Source organism: Pelophylax lessonae (assembly GCF_965119305.1).
Source record: "Pelophylax lessonae genome assembly, chromosome: 3".
NCBI lineage: Eukaryota > Metazoa > Chordata > Amphibia > Anura > Ranidae > Pelophylax > Pelophylax lessonae.
Window position 1 is genome coordinate 451,215,734 of NC_138770.1, and position 22,435 is coordinate 451,238,168.

The 22,435-nt window shown below is 40.0% G+C and overlaps 1 protein-coding gene across 1 annotated transcript; it reads left to right on the forward strand.

Annotated features, from left to right (window-relative positions):
* Positions 1–26: 26 nt before the first annotated feature.
* Positions 27–22,178, forward strand: ADAT2 (adenosine deaminase tRNA specific 2). Its single transcript, XM_082248927.1, has 7 exons — positions 27–131; positions 5,584–5,672; positions 10,555–10,659; positions 16,573–16,723; positions 19,171–19,277; positions 21,833–21,905; positions 21,987–22,178. Exons 2-7 carry the CDS (start codon positions 5,592–5,594, stop codon positions 22,016–22,018), a joined length of 549 nt encoding a protein of 182 aa, XP_082105053.1. The 5' UTR covers positions 27–131; positions 5,584–5,591; the 3' UTR covers positions 22,019–22,178.
* Positions 22,179–22,435: the final 257 nt, after the last annotated feature.

Below are 22,435 nucleotides of genomic sequence, written 5' to 3' on the forward strand. Positions count from 1 at the left end.
TTTTCAGAATGTGGAAGGAGAAACAACGAGAACGAGGCGTGGAACGCAGAAACAGGAAATAGGAGAGAGGCATGGGAGATATTGGAGGCGTGGAAGAGAACCTGAGAATAGAGAAATAATCCGGAGACGAGGTAGTAGTTGTTACATTTTGTTTAAGAGAGCAGGGAATGATAAAAAAGACCACATATGTGTGTGTATATATATATATATATATATATATATATATATATATATATATATACACACACACACACACACACACATACACACATACACACTCACTGGCCACTTTATTAGGTACACCTTGCTAGTACTAGGTTGGACCCCCTTTTGCCTTCAGAACTGCTCTAATGCTTTGTGGTATAGATTTGACAAGGTGTTGGAAACATTTCTCAGAGATTTTGGTCCATATTGACATGATAGCATCATGCAGTTGCTGCAGATTTGTTGGCTGCACATCCTTGATGCGAATCTCCCATTCCACATCCCAAAGGTGCTCCATAGGACTGAGATCTGGTGACTGTGGAGGCCATTGGAGTACAGTGACCTCATTGTCATGTTCTAGAAACTAGTGGTGAGGTGATTTGAGCTTTGTGCCATGATGCATTATCCTGCTGGAAGGAACCATCAGAAGATGGGTACACTGTTGTAGAGGGCTGCATTGGGTTTGGGCTCCCGCGGGACCCAATGCAAATCTTGCGGGTGTGGGTGGTTTTACCTCTGCTGCGGGTGGGAGTCAAAACATTTTGTGGAGACCCGCAGGGAACAGTGCAATTTGGTGTAACGTATTTTCCGGCATATAAGACAACTTTTTTTTATAATAAAAAAATATACCCCAAAAATCGGGGGTTGTCTTATACGCCAGGTACTGTAGCTTCAGCTAGTTACAGAACATCCCTATTAAAAATGTTAGCCCGCTGGATGTGTATACACTACAGTAAGCTTTGGCAACTTACAGAATGTCCCTGTGCTGAGCCAATCACGGCAAGCGGTGTATTCTATTAATACATACAAAGCCTGCTCGGATTGGCTGAGTCAGAGAGGAGGGCTTATACAACCTTTGCCAATCCGAGCAGGCTTTGTATGCAATAATAGAATACACAACTTGCCGTGATTGGCTCAGCGTGGTACATCGAGTATTACAGCACAGGGATGTTCTGTAAGTAGCCAAAGCTTACTGTATACACATCCAGCGGGCTAAACTATTAATAATAGGGAAGTTCTGTTTGTAACAGAAGCCACAGCAGGGCTTGACAAATTTTCCTGAAATCTAGGAGCCAGCTAAAAAAGTTAGGAGTTAGTTTTTTTTTTTTTTTTAACAAACAACCAAGCTTTATTTCCAAAAAAATAACATACTAAATTTACACATAAAGACGACTAGAACCCCGCTCTCCTTTATAGCGCAATCAGATGGAAACAGACTGTCTGTCTGTTTCCATCCGATGCCATCTGATCCGATCCACAGGATGGATAGAAAATAGAACCACCATCCGTCTGTTTTTGGCAGACAGGATCAGATGGCGGCAGATTACTGCTCCATAGAGGAGACTGAAGGGTCCGATCAGATCTGCCTGAAAAACTGACAGGCAGACCTGATCAGACAGCCCGTGTGAAAGGGGCCTTCGGCTGTGGCATGGCGATGAGGAAAAAAAAAAAAAAAAATGATATATTACTATATAATATATAATTTTTTTATAATAATTGAAAAAAAAATAGAAAAATACATTTTTTTTTTATAATTGAAAAAATAAAAATAATTTTTTATTAATAATAATTAAAAAAAAGAAAAATAATAATTATTTTTTTTAATAATTAAAAAAAATAAATGAATAATAATAATAATAAAAAAAAAACACACTCCCTGTCCACTTACCTTTTAAGCAAAGGTAAGTGGACAGGGAGATGAAGCCTGCAAAAACTTCCCTCTGATCTCCTCTTGGGGAAGGAGATGGACAGGCATTGAGGACAGGCAGGGGAAACAGCCATTAGTTACTGCTTGTCAAACTCCCGGCCACCACAAGAGGGCGCCAGTTCCCCGTTCTCTCACTGAAGAAGGCCGAAAAGCCGCGGCCTCAGTTTACGTACGGCGCGGTAGTCCGTGCACTCGGTGAGTGGTTGGGGGGGGGGACGCAAAAGGGACAGGACATCTCTTGCAGTGCACCCTAGGCACCAGGTCGCTAATTCTAGTCGCCAATGTGACCTGGCGCCCAGGGTTTGTCAAGCCCTGAGCTACAGTACATATTAGGGCACATCCAGCGGGCTAAAATATTAATAATAGAGAAGTTCTGTATGTAGCAGAAGCTACAGTACATATTAGGGCACATCCAGCGGGCTAAAATATTTAATAGGGAAGTGATGGCTCCACTGATGTTATGAAATGGTGTTGGCTCAGAAGAGGTGGTAGTCTTATACAGTGCGTATAGGACAAAACCGCAGGAGTGGACACAAACATTGCGGGTGCGGGCGGTCCTGGTCATACATTCAGCGGGTGCGGGTTTAATAAAACAGTCCCGCGGAGGACTCTACACTGTAGTCATAAAGGGATGGATATGGTCAGCAACAATACTCAGATAGGCTGTGGTATTTAAACAATGCTTAATTGGTACTAAGGGGCCCAAAGAACACCAGGGAAATATCCTCCACGCCATTACACCACCACTAGTCTGAACCATTGATACAAGGCAGGGTGGACCCATGCTTTCATGTTGTTTATGCCAAATTCTGATCCTACCATCTGAATTTCGCAGCTGAAATCAAAACTCATCAGACCAGGCAACGTTTTTCCAATCTTCTATTGTCCAATTTTGATGAGCTTGTGTGCATTGTAGCCTTATGCCTCATACACACGTGCAGATCGGCCGTCTTTTGTCCCCGGGCTGTCGGTGTCTGTTGAAAAGTGCAAAAGACTGCACAAGAATTTTGTCCGCCGACTACAGCCGACTGCAGAAGTGATGTCATGTAATGGTTAACTTTCCCTGTGTTTTTTCTTTTCTGAGCATGCCCAGTCTTGCAAATCTGCTGTCTGTCGGCCGAATTCTGTATTGACTGGCGAACAATCGGCCGCTCTGGTGTCGGCATACAAAAATTTTAATGCTTGCACGACAGATTCTTTTCGGCCGAAAGTGCGCTGTCGGCTTTCGGAAGCATCATACTAACAAGCCTACAATCGGCCGAATCTTTTCGGCCGACAATCTGCACATGTGTACGGGGCATTAGTTTCCTGTTCTTAGCTGACAGGAGTGGCACCCGGTGTGGTCTTCTACTGCTGTAGCCCATCTGCTTCAAGGTTCAATGTGTGGTGTGTTCAGAGATGGTGTTCTGCATACCTTGGTTGTATTGAGTGATTATTTGAGCTACTATTGCCTTTCTATCATCTCAAACCAGTCTGCCCATTCTCCTCTGACATCAGTATTGCATTTTTGTCCACACAACTGCTGCTCAATTGATATTTTCCCTTTTTTTTTTATTGTTTGTGAAAATCCCAGTAGATCAGCAGTTTTTAAATACTCAGACCAGCCCCCCTGATACCAACAACAATGCCTGCTTGGTTTGAACTTCAGCAAGTGGTCTTCACCACATCCAGATGCCTAATTGCATTGAGTTGCTGCCATGTGATTGGCTGATTAGCAGATTTTGTTACCAAGCATTTGAACAGGTGTACCTAATAAAAGTGGCTGGTGTATATGTGTGTGTGTGTATATATATATATATATATATACAGGGCTTTTTTTCTTAATGAATAGGTGCAGGAACTCCCCCTTTGTGAGTCAATGCTTGTCTCCACCCCTATCCACCTCTGAGCAACCGTTCTTGATTCCACCCCCACCTAGCAGTAAAATAGACCCCCTGCAGCAAGCAACAATAGAGCATCTCCAGCAACAATGGACCCCTGAAAAAATGCCACCTAAGCAACAAAAGACCTTGAGCAGCAACAACAGATTTCCCAACAGCCAGCATCAATAGACCCCTCCCTTAACCAGCAGATCCCTTCCAGCTACAATTGACCCCTAACAACATAAGCCTGCCCCCCAGCAAACCAGCAACAATAGACTACAATGAAAAACTAGATCCCCTCCAGCAACAATAGATCCCCCAGCAGTCCGCATCAATCGACCCTCCAGTACACCCCATTACCCCTTACCATTACAACAATACATTCAGTGCTGGAGGTGCCGCAACTGCATTCCCCCACGTTCTCGCTGAAAAAAAGCCCTGTATGTGTGTATATATATATATATATATATATATATATATATGTATGTATATATATATATATATATATAGCAGTGCACTGAAATTGATATTGCATGCAGCTTTAAATTCATGCTACTACAGCACAATTTCAAAGCCGCAGATAAGTGAGATCTGGACATTCGATTTCATTGCAGCTTACTACTTGATTTAAAACAAAAACATTCCCCTCTGGGTGATCTATGTACATTGCAAGGTTTATCCCAACCTTTGTTGCAGATTGCTATCTTTTGTTATTCTGAAGAAATCCCTGTTTGTTCCTCTGTGCCAAGTTGGTCTAATGGGAGTGGTTTCATATTTATCAATCAGCTGTGCAGCTGCAGAGCACTAATGAGGGAAATCTGCTGAGCCTGCATCCCTTTAGACGTGTTCTTATTGGGAGTATCTCACCAAAAATGACATTTTTGTTGCAGGGGATGCCTGAAATCTGACTTGTATCTTAGGCAGCCTTCTGGGAAAGTTGGCGAGCCAATCGCACAAGCAGGAAGTTATGTTTCTGGGGTGTGGTCAGTACACATTCTGTATACAAAACAGCTCCAGGTAGCCAAATCGCATTGCTTTTTCAGAAAATTGCAGCGGCTACAGATTGAAAAGGAAAGGTCATTTTAATAACATTCAATTATAATATGTTTTGTGTCACAATTGTATACACTTTATTATTATTCTTTATTTGCTATTTTTTTTCCCCATGAAAGTGGAGTTACCCTTTAACAGAAGCAAATGCAAGTCACAATGAAATCGCAGACTTAAAGGTATCGGTTTTAGTATTGGAGCATTTGCACGAGTACAAGGCTTTGGTTTACCCCTAACTGCTATAGGCTTTTACTAAGCCGCATAGCATGGATCTAAAAACCAAGATAATTGACTCTTGCAAGGCAGTGTAAGTCCATCTGACAGCTGGTATGATCTGTTCTGGCTTACTTCAATTTAGTGGTATCATTGAAGCTGGCCCCACCTGTGATGTGAAAGTTCTTTAAACAATCGCTTTTCTGCACTGCTAGGACCCATTGGGGTTGATTTACTAAAACTGGAAAGTGCAAAACCTAGTGCAGCTCTGCACAGTAACCAATCAGTTTCTAAATGAAGCTTGTTCAATTAAGCTTTTACACTAAAACCCTTAAAGCTGATTGGTTGGTACCAGATTTTGCACTCTCCAGTTTTAGTAAATCAACCCCATTATATTTGGAAACGATTTGCTCCATGGTTAGAAGCAGATCTTGAAAACAATGGAAATGCTTACCCTTGGCTTTTAGCATTATATGGGAGGTTTTTGCATTTGGACATACAATTGTTATTTTTCTGATTTGTTTTCAGTGGTATTGCTGTGAAAAGAAGTCCAGATGGATACAACCCAATATTTGGAGGAGCCACCCGATATGACTGAAGAGATGAAAAGTTGGATGGAGAAGGCCTTTCAGATGGTAGGAACAAATGCAAAAGGCATTTAACACCTCTCTATTTAACGCTCACTTACTTTATTCAGATTTGCAATGCATGTAATTTTTCCTCCGTGTTCATACTAGGCTTGTGACGGTATCAGATTTTCATGCTGCGATTAATTGATTAAGGTTTTGCCACGGTATACGGTATTATCACGGTATTCTATTATTAAATTTAAATTATTAAATTTCCACCTCACTTCAATTTCATTGCTGAATTTAGGGGCTTTGGTTCACTTATGCACATTATTATATAGTCAGTCAGTACAGACTCTGTGAACCAGGCCTAAAATAGGTCATCAAGCAGTGTCTGGCCTAACTGGTGATAACTGGTCCTGGCGCTCGGCTCCGATCCGATGGCCTGGTCATTAAGAGGGCAAATCCTTGTGGTCAAGAAGTGGTTAAACCTGAAGGAGGTGTTGTTTATAAATGACTTTACTATTGCTTTAGGCCTGGTTCACATGTATGCGGGTTGGTGGTTCACATGTATGCGGGTTGGTGGTTCACATGTATGCGGGTTGGTGGTTCACATGTATGCGGGTTGGCGGCCCACATTTGCACAGGCATAGCAGCCCGTTGATTTGAACGGGCTGCTATGCCCTCATTTTCCGCAGAAAAAAGGTGCATGCAGCATTTTTTTAAAATTCAGTGGCCTTGAAATCCATCCTGCTTTTGCACCATACGACTAACCTGCAGTTCCTGCTCTGGCAAGCTTTCTGCATTTTTTGTAGACACTGCTTGATGGCTATATAATAATGTAATGTGGGCTGCTATGCGTGTGTGTATATATTTATTAGAGCTGCACGATTCTGGCCAAAATGAGAATCACGATTTTTTAGCTTGGAATAAAGATCACGATTCTCTCACGATTCTCTGTGTAACAAAAAAAAAAAATTGGGATAACTTTACTGTTACGATTTTTTTTTTATTAAATGATTAAAGTCTAATCATTGCGTTTGAAAGACTGCTGCGCAAATACAGTGTGACATAAAATATTACAACAATTGCCATTTTATTCTGTAGGGTCTCTGCTAAAAAAATATTTAAAATGTTTGGGGGTTCTAAGTACTTTTCTAGCAAAAAAAACTGATTTTAACTTGCAAACAACAAGTGTCAGAAAAAGATCCAGTCTTTAAGAGGTTAAACTTCCTTTCTCCCTGGCAGAGGGAAGGAAAAGATACAAATGTAATCATTTTTGTTTATAGTTAACTGGGAGACTTAATGCTGAAAGGGGTTAGCTGTGTGAGTGAATGAGTCATCCAGCTCACTGAAATGTATCAATTCACAAGTCAGGCAGACTTGACAGAGAAACTCGGTATTTTAAAAATGCCACAATAACAATACCGTGGCTATGCAATACCGCGATATATCGAATTACCGAAAACCGGCATATGTCTAGTTCATACATGGACAAAAAATAAATAAAAGGAGTTAGGGGCAGCCTTTGCACTCGACCAAACCAAGGGCTGGAGGGCTACCAGATCTGCACCTCCCTAAAAGCATGGGATTTTCAAGGGCAATGATATGGTCTGTGAATTTGGTAAGAAATTGTAACAAAAAAAACAGTTATAAAAGAAGATCTTTTAATTCAATGTACACATACAAATGTTAAAAACATAATTGGGCAAGAGGTTACATATCCAAACATAGTAAGGAAGATAAACAGTGATATGGATCACATAGGTCCTACATGTTTCACCGAGGTATAAATCCTCATAAAGTGGCTTCTTCAGGGACTAATTCATTTCATACAGGATATGACATCTGCTGAAAGTGACGGCAACTCATGGTATACAGGGAGTGCAGAATTATTAGGCAAATGAGTATTTTGCCCTCATCATCCTCTTTATGCATGTTGTCTTACTCCAAGCTGTATAGGCTCGAAAGCCTACTACCAATTAAGCATATTAGGTGATGTGCATCTCTGTAATGAGAAGGGGTGTGGTCTAATGACATCAACACCCTATATCAGGTGTGCATAATTATTAGGCAACTTCCTTTCCTTGGGCAAAATGGGTCAAAAGAAGGACTTGACAGGCTCAGAAAAGTCAATAATAGTGAGATATCTTGCAGAGGGATGCAGCACTCTTAAAATTGCAAAGCTTCTGAAGCGTGATCATCGAACAATCAAGCATTTCATTCAAAATAGTCAACAGGGTCGCAAGAAGCGTGTGGAAAAACCAAGGCACAAAATAACTGAGAAAAGTCAAGCGTGCAGCTGCCAAGATGCCACTTGCCACCAGTTTGGCCATATTTCAGAGCTGCAACATCACTGGAGTGCCCAAAAGCACAAGGTGTGCAATACTCAGAGAGATGGCCAAGGTAAGAAAGGCTGAAAGACGACCACCACTGAACAAGACACACAAGTTGAAACGTCAAGACTGGGCCAAGAAATATCTCAAGACTGATTTTTCAAAGGTTTTATGGACTGATGAAATGAGAGTGAGTCTTGATGGGCCAGATGGATCGGCCCGTGGCTGGATTGGTAAAGGGCAGAGAGCTCCAGTCCGACTCAGACGCCAGCAAGGTGGATGTGGAGTACTGGTTTGGGCTGGTATCATCAAAGATGAGCTTGTGGGGCCTTTTCGGGTTGAGGATGGAGTCGAGCTCAACTCCCAGTCCTACTGCCAGTTTCTGGAAGACACCTTCTTCAAGCAGTGGTACAGGAAGAAGTCTGCATCCTTCAAGAAAAACATGATTTTCATGCAGGACAATGCTCCATCACACGCGTCCAAGTACTCCACAGCGTGGCTGGCAAGAAAGGGTATAAAAGAAGAAAAGCTAATGACATGGCCTCCTTGTTCACCTGATCTGAACCCCATTGAGAACCTGTGGTCCATCATCAAATGTGAGATTTACAAGGAGGGAAAACAGTACACCTCTCTGAACAGTGTCTGGGAGGCTGTGGTTGCTGCTGCACGCAATGTTGATGGTGAACAGATCAAAACACTGACAGAATCCATGGATGGCAGGCTTTTGAGTGTCCTTGCAAAGAAAGGTGGCTATATTGGTCACTGATTTGTTTTTGTTTTGTTTTTGAATGTCAGAAATGTATATTTGTGAATGTTGAGATGTGATATTGGTTTCACTGGTAAAAATAAATAATTGAAATGGGTATACTGTATATTTGATTTTTGTTAAGTTGCCTAATAATTATGCACAGTAATAGTCACCTGCACACACAGATATCCCCCTAAAATAGCTAAAACTAAAAACAAACTAAAAACTACTTCCAAAAATAGTCAGCTTTGATATTAATTAGTTTTTTTGGGTTCATTGAGAACATGGTTGTTGTTCAATAATAAAATTAATCCTCAAAAATACTCATTTGCCTAATAATTCTGCACTCCCTGTAAAGGCACAGCCGAATGTTAACCCGGTAATAGCCAGAACGGATTTGGCAGAAACCAGGGGCCCCAGAAATGGTGAGCACTGGACCGGGCTACAGCCAGCTGGTGGAGTTCCTGGGTCCAGGGGGTAAAATGAATTTTTACCAATGTTTCATACATGGGTCATTTTATCATATTGTCTTTGTTTACCAGGAATATAATGCCCAATCACTTGCTATTTTACTGTGCCTGATGTAGTGTCTCATCTTTTCCCAGTACTGGGAATTTCCTTTTTTGCCTAAAGATTAACCTTGGTTCTTCATGGCATTGATTCAACAAAGTTCTGGAAATTTACCTTTTGGTCCATGCTGACTTAAAAGCATCAATAATATGCTACCAGCCTTAACCAATGAAACAAAACAGGATAGATCCATGGATTCATTTTTTCTGCCAAATTTTAACCTTACCCTGTCTTTTAAAGAGAAAGCAGAAATTTATCAGAGAAACTGTGTTTAGTGGTTCGTGGCCGCTTAGCTTCAGTTATCTGTTCTTGGCTGACAAGAATGGAACCATGCATGGTCTTCTGCTGCTGTGGTCCGTCCTGCTCAAATTTGGTTTGCCGTACTTTTAAAGAAAAGATGCCTGTCTGTGTATTACTGTGGTATAGAGTGCGTTTGTGTTTTTTTTCCTTTTTGAACAGTTTTTGACTTCTTGTCAGCTTACACAACACTGGCCATTCTCTGCTCCTTAAAGTGTTTTTATTCACAGATCTGCCACTTACTGGGCTTCTTTTCTCATCCTCTGCAAACTCTAGAATCTAATGCAACAACCATATATAGTGCTGACAGTCAAAGTTGCTTAGATCACACTTCGTCCCATTCTGATGTGTGGTCAAACAACTAAACATCTTGACCATATCTGTATGTTTTTATGTATTGAGTTGGAACCACATAACTTGCTATTGGTTCTTTGCAATAGCAAGCAGATATTCCTAAAATTATGGCCAACGAATGTGTTAAAGAGAACAGTTTGCAATTAATTTTCCTGTTTGTACACAGGTACAGTAAAGAGAACTTATGGACAAACCCTGCTTTGTAAGATGAACCCAGGTCTATGTACCTGGCACCTCTACTGTAGGTGCTTGTTCACATATTCTGTTTAGAATCCCAAAAAACTCAGGACAAAGAGCTTCTTTTTGTATTTTTTATTTACATGTAGTCATAGTCATTATTTTTATTTTGTAATGGCTGCAGCAACTTGAGTTTGGCGCTGTTCAGGTTAAAGCTAGGGCAAGGTGTAATAAATAGCACTAAGCACCAGATCTCATATAGCATATATATCATTGGTGGGTCAGCTCAGACATGGAAGAAGACAGTCACTCATGACATCTACTTTAAAATGGTGGCACAGATTTTACTGAAGTCTCCAAAGAAGTAATTAGACATGTGCAGACTAAAGAAAATTATAGTTAGGAGTATGAGAGGTGGGGTTTACTTGTTTTAATTGAATTGTCATTTATATATTTTCTGTTTTAGGCCCAAGATGCTTTGGACAATGGTGAGGTCCCTGTTGGATGTCTCATGGTATATGACAATCAGCTTGTAGGACAAGGAAGAAATGAAGTTAATGAGACCAAGAATGTAAGTTTAGATAATGTTGACTGTAAATATGTTTTTATAGCATAAGATTGTGGGTTTCCTCTGAATGGATATGAAATTATGCTGGACGGCTTAAAGAAACCCTGTTGCCCAGATTTTAACAAAAGTCTTCCAATAATATTTTATATTCATTTAAAGTAGCTCTAAAGTCTAACAGTTTACCTTGGTGCATTTCCTGCATTAAGGTAAAAACCTCCCCAATAACTGTTTCCTCTAACCCCCACCCCCAACTCTCATCTGAGTCCTGTCAGCGATATAGTGCTGTCTCATAGGAGAGACAGGCAGAAGCCATAGACTCCTGATCCTGCGTGGAGGAAGTGGGGAGTGTGCCTATGGACGCACAGCCTAGTTTGTTAGCATATCCGCATGGGGGTGTTCCTATAGCACACAGGTTGGTATTGGGTCACAAGCAGGAAGGAGCAGAGAGTGTCAACAGGGGAATCCAGATGAGGAGGTTAGGGACTCCAAAGCAGGAGTATTGACTTTTTTTAATATATATAAAAAAAAAAAGCTTTAATGTATACATTTTGCACATTATTTACCTTTAAATCCCCTTTGTGTAGGCCTTCATAAGCCATGAGAATTAATCTGGACTTCACCATCTTGGATGTGATGAGAGCAGGTCCAGCGGACTCTGGGTGTCACTCCACTGTGTTCATTTCTCCCCCCAGCTGCTATATAAATGGTTATGAAGGCCAGCCCAGATAGAATTTGGAGACTCTAAAAGTGGAGAAGGCTGTGATGTGCAAAGAGGGAAGGGGCTGTGCGAGGGAATTGAATTTTGTCCTAGGAAGTAGGGGGCTGTGCTAGGGAATTACATTTTCTAAGAAATTCCAATGCACATTGCAAGTGGGTAAAAAATTGTATGGAAAGAAAAATGCTGCAAGTAAGCATTTAAAATACTTGAGTTTTTACGCTTTTACCTTCAATGTTTTAAGTTGTTAAAGATTCTCTTAAAAAAATAAAAATGTAGTGTTATGGGTATGTGCATGATTATGGCTTACAACTAGTAAAAACCCAAAATTCAGTATGTTCGAAAATTAGAATATTACAGAAGACTAATATAAAAAAAAAAAAAAAAAAAAAAAAAGATTTTTAATTCAGAAATATTTGCTAACTGAAAAGTATGTCCATGTACAGTATAGTATCCACTCAATATTTGGTCGAGGCTCCTTTTGCATAAATTACTGCATCAATGCGGCGTGGCATGGAGGCGATCAGCCTGTGGCACTGCTGAGATGTTATGGAAGCCCAGGTGTCTTTGATAGCGGCCTTCAGCTCATCTGCATTGTTGGGTCTGGTGTCTCTCATCTTTCTCTTGACAATATCCCACAGATTCTCTATGGGGTTTAGGACAGGCGAGTTTGTTGGCCAATAAAATACAGTGATACCATGATCATTAAACCTGGTATTGGTACTTTTGGCAGTGTGGGCAGGTGCTAAGTCCTGCTGGAAAATTAAATCAGCATCTTCATAAGGTCAGCAGAGGAAAGCATGAAGTGCTCTAGAATCTCCTGATAGAGGGCTGTGCTGACTTTGGACTTGTAATATTCTAATTTTCTGAGATCCTGAATTTCGGAATTTCACTAGCTGTAAGCCATAATCATCAACATCAAAAGAAATAAGGGCTTGAAATATATCAGTCTGTGTGTAACGCATTTATATCAAATATGAGTCACTTTCTGAATTAAAGTACTGAAATAATTTAACTTTTTGATGATATTCTAATTTTATGAGATGCACCTGTAGATCTTTATATCACTAGAGGGATCTCCAGTAGGAGGAGACAGGTTCTGATTCCCCTATATAGATCTTTATTGAGACCTAATTTAGAATACTGTGTCTTATTCTGGAGACCTTACTTACAGAAAGATGATGATAAAATAGAACGAGTCCAGAGGCGAGTAACAAAAATGGTGAAAGGTTTTGGGAAAAGATATCAGGAACTTAATATGTACAATCTGGAGAAAAGAAGGGAAAGGGGAGACATGATTAAAACCTTTAAATACATCAAGGGGGTAAATAAGATTCAAGAGGGCAGTTTTTTCAATATGAATCCAAAATCAAGAGCACGGGATATGACCTCAAACTAACTGGAGGAAAGTTCAAAACTAATCTTAGAAAGTATTATTTTACTGAAAGGTTAGTTGATGCTTAAAATAGACTTCTAGCAGAGGTAGTGAGACAGTAAATTACTTCAAACATGCTTGGGACAAACATAGTTCTATACTCTTTCACACATACGGTCCGTTCAGTCATGTCAAAATGTATCAGTTTTTTTCATCCGTTTTTTTTACATCCACTACCAATGCAAAAACGGACCATTTGTCCGTTTACATCCGTTTTTTTGTCCACTCCGTTTTTTTGACGGATGAAAAATAGGGAATTCATCCGTTCCAAAAAACAGACATTGACTGAAGCGGATGAAAACGGATGCTAACGGAAGATCATCCGTTGTCATTCGTTTTTACATAGAGATGCATTGATTTCCGTTTTTCATCCGTCAACGGATGGATGAAAAACGGACAAACGTACAGTATGTGTGAAAGGAGCCTAAATGGAAAAAAAAGAAAAAAACTAACAAAAAAAAGAAAACAAAACAAAAAATGGACTGATTTGATGATTACTTGGTCTTTTTTCTGCCATCCCTTTTCTACGTTTCTATATATAATATAATAACGCATTAATACACAAAATAATCCCCTAGTGACTGACTGAGTATGAATAGCATGTAGTACAGCATTTATTGATAATTTTTTATGATGTGGGTTTAATGACACTTTAGGGGATTCAGCTTGATTGGACCTTCTAGTATGCACCATAGACTCTTGTGGCACTTTTCCACTGCAAGTACCGGCTCAGCTCTACTCGGCCCTGCTTGCCCCGGTTTGCTTTTCCACTGCTGGTACCGCATGGTACGGTGTTGGAACGGTTCGGTTCGGTACGGTATGGTATGGTTTTCTTTTCCACTAAAGTAGTACTAAAGTTAAGTGGGTGGGATAACAACTGGGTGGGTGGGATTCTCTGACCAATCAGTGGCTAGTAGTGACTGCATGCAAAGGATTGTGGGATATGGTACCGGGCATGGTACCTCTTGGAACCACAATCGAGGTGGTACTGTTTTAGAGAGCCGTACCGTTCGATTCCATGCAGTGGAAAAGCGCCGCCGTACCGTACCGAACCGTTCCTACACCGTACCATGCGGTACCAGCAGTGGAAAAGCACAAAAGCGAGCCGAACTGTTCGGTTCCATGCAGTGGAAAAGCGCCGCCGTACTGTACCGAACCGTTCCTACACCGTACCATGCGGTACCAGCAGTGGAAAAGCACAAAAGCGAGCCGAACTGTTCGGTTCCATGCAGTGGAAAAGCGCCATTGCTCTTGCCAAATGATTTCTTACAAGGAAAGGAACATTCAGTAAAAAAGGAGTGTGCGACAATAAATGTTTTTTAAATGTTTAACTTACCTTATCTGAAGTTGCAGTGTTTAATGTTAGCTCAAGTGATTAGTACAAGACAGTGGAAAATAAACAATACATGCAGCTAATTTATGACAATTTGTTTTGCCCCTAAACAGCGATATATTAGCTAGGTGCTTAGTTTTACTATATTTTGCATTGTAGCCTAGTTTTTATCAAATGATTAATATATACATTGTGAAGAAGTGTATAAACATTTTTTCCCAATCATTACCATAAAACTAATTTGGCAGAAGTAAAAAGAGACAACAATGGTTTATAATAACTTCCATTTTGCTAAATAAATGCACCATTTCAGCCAATCAATTGCAACAATTGATGATAAATACACAACTCTAATATAAAACAAAAAGCAGGGCCTGCAAATTCAATACATGCGGTTGCTGTAGGCTCTGGTGGTTCAAAACATACTCTCCCCCCCCCCCCCCCAAAAAAAAATAAAGTAGTTGTAAACCTCAGACGTGAAATATGAGCAAAGCATATCCCTCAATAGTGTGTACTTGTCAGAAGTGACTCATGGACAGAAATTACACTTAGTGCTCTTACTGGAGACAAGTGTTCCTGACACCAAGAGAAAAAACGTGACAGGGGAGGGAACTCCAGCTGATTGACAGCCTCATCTCTGTTCCTGTGTGCTGTGTGAAGAGGGGTGTGTCCCTTTCCTCCAATCAGCTCTCAGAGCTTTTATCATTGATGTAATTTCAGCTCTCTGCCCCTGCTTTCCAGAGCTGAGAGATCCTGTGTAAATTCTGCACTTTTAATGGATGTACTGGAAAGACAGCGCCAGATAAACAGGTACAACATATGTAGGAGGATTTTTTTCATCTCTGTGCGTCGTCTGAGGCCAGTCACTTTAGGTTACTCATCTTCTTTACATTTCTTCTTTCCTGGGAATTGAGTAAAATAACTGCCAAGTGTGAACCATTAACATTTTATATAACTGAACATTGCATATCCTGCCCCCACAGACCCAGTTGTTCACCCATTGGGTGCTGCCATTGTTACTCTTGCATAGTTGTAGCCATGTTTTCTGTCACACCTTGCATATCAAAGTTACCTCTGCTCTTTTTGGTGCTGTGACTGCTTTCGGCACATATCAGGAGTCTGAGAGGGCTTAGCTGCTGACATTTGACAGCATTTCAAAATCTGGACACCAGTAGCAGAGTTATTTAGTCTGCTTAAGTGGGTACACACTAGTAGAAAATCTGCCGAAAAAAATTCCTGTCCGAGGTAAAATCGTCCGATTTTCGCCTAGTGTGTACACAACTTTCAGCAGCCGATGCCGACATTTTCAACGAAAAGAAACGGAGGGACAAACACCAAAATTTTTATCGTCTGTCCCCAGACGACCAATTTTCGTTTAATGTGTATGCAGTACTTCCGTGAAAAATCGGATACGAAAGACCACGCATGATCTGAAGTTGCTGACAACCCGGAAGTCTAGGAACAAATGTGCCAAAAAAAGAAAAATCAGACGAGAAATTTAGTGACTATTTATGCACTGTCAACTAAAAACGGTAATGAACGCTGAGCAGGAGAGAGAAAAATCTGAGGATATTTCGTCCGATTTTCGTCAAGTGTGTACGGCCCTTTAGGCTTTGCATTTTAGGAAAATGACATTTAATTCAGCTGATGGAGAGTGGATTCTGCTCAAGGTACCATTGTGTTTATATGACTGGGAAATGGAAAGGTTCACTTTAAGAATAGTAAAACAGATTATCTCCTGATTTTATCTTTTTGTAAATTCACATGCAACTTTCAACAAACCCCTATTTGCTCCTTTAGTTTACATAGTAATTCTTCATTTTCTCTAATAGCTCAAATATACATTACAGTCATTTATGAAAATTGGTAACCATGCCAACCAGATATTTGTTTTAATGTTCTACACTGCTCGAGAAGATGACAGAATCTGTTTGGTTGCTATGGAAATGCCAACTATTTCTATGCTTTCTTTTCTGTTTCCCGTTATATCTGAAGTAGGTATGCTTGACTCACACATTCAGACTTAATATGCAGTGTAAAGTGCAGTAACTTTTAGCATCAAATCAGATTTCGCTTAACTGGAATAAGATCAGCAGTTGGTTGCTATGGATTACTTTAGTATGCACAATTTTCTTTTCCTTAATAAAATGCCCAATTGTCTTAGCCTAAGTAATGATAATAATACAGTTACCCAAAGCAGCCCATCAAGATTGCAGCAGTTCATTAGTAGAGTAATTATATAAAGTATTCTGATTCATTGCTATGGGTTTTGGAACCTGCTTTATATTCTCAAAGGTCACCATATTTTTTTATGTGTAGTTGGGTTGGGTTGATGTAATTGTTTGCAGGGTTATTTTCATTGGTAAATTTGCCAGCATTGAAAGCTCAGGGAAAATAATGTGTTTCTGATTTTAAACTTCTTTTCTGTTACAGGCTACACGCCATGCAGAAATGGTTGCGGTGGATCAGGTTCTGGACTGGTGCAGGAAGAATGACAAGAATTCGGCACAGGTTTTTGAAAACACCATTTTATATGTGACAGTTGAACCATGCATCATGTGTGCTGGGGCTCTGCGTCTACTCAGTATCCTTCTCATTGGACTGGTATGTCCCATGTAATAAGATATGAATGACATGCATAAGAAGCAAAATAAGCGTGCTGTGCATATGTACTGAATGATTAAGTGATAAGGCTTTTGTAATCTTCTTAACTCCCTAATCGGTCTAGTAGTAATGACAGAATTAGTACGTGAAACTTATTACAGAGCATTAGCAGTCAGAACTAACCAGTGAAGAAATATTTACAAAACTGTGGGGCTGATTTGCTAAAACTGGTGAATGCCAAATCTGGTGCAGCTGTGCATTTTAGCCAATCAACTTCTAACTTTAACTTGTTCAATTAAGCTTTGACAAAAAAAATTGGAAGCTGATTGGTTCCCATGCACAGCTTCTCCAGATTTTGCACTCTCCAGTTTTAGTAAATCAACCCCTCTGTATTTTTTATATTACAGTACATTTATACAATGCAAGTCTCCTTTGATATTGTGGGCATCGACATCAAGATTACTTTCCTCCCCTCATACCTTTCCCCCCTCAACAACATAAAAATCTACTTGCCCTGCTCCTGGTGACTCCTTGGATATGCATCACTCTTATTCATAGCAGACGGGAGGAGAAGGGCGGCCAAGCAGCATGTCATCATAAAACCAGCATGTCATCAAAAAAGCTTCCCAAACCTGAAGAGATAGCTGCCTCCTGATGACTTCATAGAAAAGAAGATGGCGGTGCAGGATCCCTTAGTGGCATCAGCAGAAAAATGGGATGCAGCAGGTAAATGCTGGATCTGCTGGGTGGGTGAGTATCTGAGTTGAGGAAAACCAGCATTGGGTAAACAGGGATATAAGAAAAAAAATAAATAAATGGGGAGGGGGGTGTGACGTTCCTCTTTAGGTAGGAATAGCTAGGTTGTAATATAGAAAGATACCTGTAGATTACAATAACATTTCTCATGGTTATAGAAATGTAAATTTCTAATGAACTGCTATTTTACTGCATGTCTATCTCAAACAGCAACGTTTTTCTGCTCTCCCTGATACAGACCACTGTTTTGTCAGAAGCTACCAGTATTGATACCTAGTTATTGTAAATTTCACATACAAAATACCACAAAATTGATAAATGTATTGTACATGCAGTCGTTTCAGCAGATCTGTGAGCTAAAAACTTTGATGAATAAAAAAAAGAAATTAAAACACTGGCAAATAATACACAGCGATTAAAATATTGCATATGTTTTGTAATTTGATGTATTTTAGTGATGCTTTTTGAATGCTCACTCTGCATCTATTCTACTGAAAACAAAAGTAAACAAAAATGTTTAAATTAGCGAAAGTAACAAATATTAAGTCATTGTAAAGCTGGGTACAAATTATCTAAGAAAATCGGACGAACAATTCTGTATTCGGACAGATCGTTCAATGTTCGCTTAGTGCGTACACAACTTTTGACATCCAATTCAGACCTCCCAAACGAAAATTCTCAAAGGAACAAACGCCAAAATGTTTCTCGTACACGAACAGAACTACCGATTTTCTTTTAATGTGTACTGTATTCGTACAAGAAAAATCAGATACGAAAGACTGCGCATGATCATGAAGCAGTGTACGACCCGGAAGAACATCTATAAAATAAACACAAAGAAATATTCGTAAACATAATAGCAATCAAAAAGACATGAATGTCAGTGAACAGTGGTTCCACCCCCCTCGACAGCGAGAGAAGGAATAATCTTAAACACTCAGACCGTATGGCACTGAAAGGCATGGCTACAAGGTCACATGTACATTACATCACTCCCTCATTCATGCTACAATGTTCCTACGTCAACACAAAAAATGCCTTCGTCGTAAGAGAATTTTTTTACAGTTTGCACCAGGTCAAATTTATTACTAACCTTCTACTAACAATCAAAGAAAACCAGACGATTGTGATAGTGTGTACCCAGCTTTAGGCCTCTTTCACACGGGCGTTCCGTATGTCCGTTTTTCATCCCATCCGTTTGCGGATGAAAAACGGACACAATGCATGTTTATGTAAATACGGATGTCAGCGGATGACCATCCGCTGACATCCGTTTGGGTCCGTTCTGTTCAGTTCCGTTTTTTTGAACGGAAGAGAACCCTATTTTTTCTTCCATTTAAAAAAAGGAGCGGACGCAAAATGTCAGTGGTGTCATCCGTTTGAGATCTGCATTTACATAGACATACATTATGTCCGTTTATCATCCGCAAACGGATGGGATGATAAACGGACATACGGAACGGACACTCCAATGTGTCATCCGTGTCTGTTAAAAAAAAAAAAATGAACCGATCGGAGAAAAAAAAAAACGGAACGCCCGTGTGAAAGGGTCCTTAGGCTTCAATGGGATACTTGGCAAGAGCATGCCCTCAGTAATTTTTATGTAGCTATTTCATGTATGAATCCGAATGCTATAAAATATTCATATTTCATTCCTTAACAAAGAATTAGGAATTCCATTGGTAGTATACGGTTGCCACAATGATCGATTTGGTGGATGTGGGTCAGTTTTGAATGTGGCTGCAGATGACATTCCAGCTACAGGGGAACATTTTAAGGTACGGAATTTTTTTTTTTTAACTGTTATAAATGAAACTTTGCGTTTGTAACTAAAACCCTCTAATTTAGCCCTGGTTCACACATGCGGTGTGGAAAATGCCACAATCCCTGCACGTTTCCCGCACTGTATTGCAATCGCACTGTGTTAGCTTTGTATTGACACCTGCATCCAACGGCAAACAACAACCCAAATGTATTGCAAACTTGGTGCGGTTTGCCTGCACTGGAATCGCATGATACAAAACCACTATGCAATCCGGTTGCAGTGCAGCTCCAAAAAAGGTGCCGGCATGTCTTTGAGTCGATTTGAGCCCATTCAAAATGAATGAGCTCAAATCGCATCATGCTGAATCACATGTGAATTGCACAGAAATGCATTGCGTTTCCTGTGCAATTCACGTATGGGTTATAGTGTGAACCAGGGTTTACTTGAAATAAAAAGGTAACAAAACTCCCATGTTCAAGAAATGATCGTTTATCGTTGGTCATAAAAAAGCATTGAAGCAAAAGTCATTCTGTGATGTCAATAATATGATCATCACCAAGAATAGCCACGCATAAGAGAGTTAGAAGGCTGTCAAGAATTTTAATGGCAAGGCAATGAGTTCTCTTAAAGTGAAATCTTAGGTGTTCCCAAAAGAGTAAACTGTGAACTTCAGAAAGGTAAATGGAGGGTTGACCTAATTATAACATGAAATTTCACATCAGAGCTACAATGATGTTTGGCTCCTCCATGATCTAATATTTTTGCTGTCAATGACCAGGCCAGGTTTTGGCAATGTACCCTATTATGATATAAGTGATATTATTTCATATGATTTCAGATTTTCCTAACTTTGCCTTATAGCTATCGAAGCATAAACATATCAGCTGCTCTTGGATGTGGTTAAAACTGGTATTAAAATGTAGACAGTTTAAACTGGGCATATGATGAAAGACCACAGAAAATTGGTTGAAATTGACTCTGCCACCCCCTGCCTCTCTATGGGTTCTTTAATGTGGTTGACCTCAATGATCAATAGAGAGGCTTGGGAGGTGGCAGGGCCAAGCTCGACTTTTATTGTACATGTCAAGTTTTCCATATAACTTCAGCTACATCTCTGGATGTACAAGCGTGTGGTTTGTACTGTAAACAACCTCTGTATTTGTACAGCCTTTGTATTATGTGCATTAAGTGTTTAGTTTGAATTGCTCAGATGTGCGATGGAATCTCTTAAAGAAAAACATCTGTTATACAGTAGAACATGTGAGCTAAAGATAACCTTCAGAAAAGTAAAGGGCTAGGTTTTCACTATTTGTAAAAAAGCAAATATTCACTAAATATTTATTAAAGGGAATGAAAATACCCCCAACATTTTACACACACAATGCAGTAAAACTATATAACCCCGTTGCTGCTTTTATGGAATTTCTGAATTATTGCTGATCTGAGGCCACTTGTTTGTTCCAATGTAGTTATGATCAAAGCTATTTTTAAGTTTACATGAAACATACCAGGATTTATTGGCAATGTACTTAAAGTGGTTCTAAGGGCAGAAGGTTTTTTACCTTATTGCAATTCCTGCAATAAGGTAAAAAAAAACACCTGCATGCAGCTCCTTCCCTTAAACTTTCCTGAGCCCAATCTCGATCCAATGCTGTGCCCAAAAGCAGTAGGTCTCTCTCTTTTGTCTCTCCTCACTGGACAGAGAGGCAGCAGCGGGTGCCATTGGCTCCTACTGGTGTCAATCACAGCAAGTAAACAGAGAGAAGGGGGCAGGGCCAAACCACACTGTGTGTGTCAATGTACACACAGACCATTGCTCGGGATCGAGCCTGCACAAGGGCTCCCATAACAAGCAATTTGCTCTGGAGGCAGCTGGGGGGGGGGGGATTTGGGTTGCTCTGTGCAAAACCATTGCAAGTATGACACGTTTGTTGAGTTGTAAAGGCGGAAGCTTTTTTTATCCTAACATTTACCTGAGGTCTCTCTCTGTCCAGCGATGCCCATGAGTGTTTCAGCTGCCCGAGATTCTCCCTCCTGATGGCAATCAAAATCACCTAGCCATTCAAGGAAGAGAGGGGGTGTGGGGCCAGGTCGGGGCTCCGTGTCTGAATGGACACAGTGAGCTGTGACTCGGCTCGGGTGCCCCCATAGCAAGCAGCTTGCTGTGGGGGCACTGAACAGGAGGGAGGGGCCAGGAGAGCAGAAGAGGGACCCAAGATAAAGGAGGATCTGCTCTGTGCAAAACCAACTGCACAGAGGAGGTAAGTATAACTTGTTTGTTATTTTCTTAGGAAAAAAAAAAGAGACTTTGCAATCACTTTGAAAAATTGGTTTCCAATCATTATAATCACAATTTGCTATGTTGTCTAATATTCTGTATATTTTTTATGTATTCTTAGTTTTATCACTGTTGATTAGTTGCACACTGATGAGCATATATTGTTTTGTTGAGATATACTTGAAGTTTACCTTCATATAAAGACACTGATGTATATTCCTGTTTTAAGATTTCAGATACCTGTTTTTACTCATGCATTTTCTAAATTTATATTTACTTTTCAAAAACAGTGTATTAAAGGATACAGTGCTAAGAAAGCAGTGGAAATGCTGAAAACCTTCTATAGGCAGGAAAACCCTAATGGTTAGTGCCTCATTTCTATATTCAGTAAGCAAGTACATTAGATCGTTCCAGAATTAACATTTTTCTTGCTTTATTTTTCAGCACCAAAATCAAAAGTTCGCAAAAAAGAGTAAACCTCAACTGAAAACATATAACCATTGCTTTGTAGCTGCAATGCAGCATCACACCACCAGTAAAACCTGATGAGCAGAAGTGTATAATCTTATCTACCTCATTAGGACCTACTGACCCAAGCTGCCTACTTGGCAGATTAACAAGTGTTTTTTGATTAAGAAACAATCATTAAACTCGTATTATTTAATGTTTCTGATATAAAGTAACTTTTGTTTTTTTTGTTTTTTTACAAATAGTGTCTCTTGTGCTTGTGTTTGAAAAGCCAAATTTATGTTCTGCATAAGGCATTCAGTAATACAAAGCAGACCAGAAGAGGTCAGCACAGCTACAAGCACACACACAGCAACACAGAGGAAACTGGTTTCTGGATGCTACACATTCCTATCCTGAAGTGAACCATGTAGTATGCATTTTAC

What these genes read in the sequence shown, in the direction of transcription:
- ADAT2 (XM_082248927.1), top strand. Translation starts at nt 5,592, where the DNA reads ATGGATACAACCCAATATTTGGAGGAGCCACCCGATATGACTGAAGAG. An exon ending in AAGTTAATGAGACCAAGAAT is followed by an intron (nt 10,660 to 16,572) that starts GTAAGTTTAGAT and finishes TTTCTGTTACAG; the next exon opens with GCTACACGCCATGCAGAAAT. An exon ending in TGGGGCTCTGCGTCTACTCA is followed by an intron (nt 16,724 to 19,170) that starts GTATCCTTCTCA and finishes ACAAAGAATTAG; the next exon opens with GAATTCCATTGGTAGTATAC.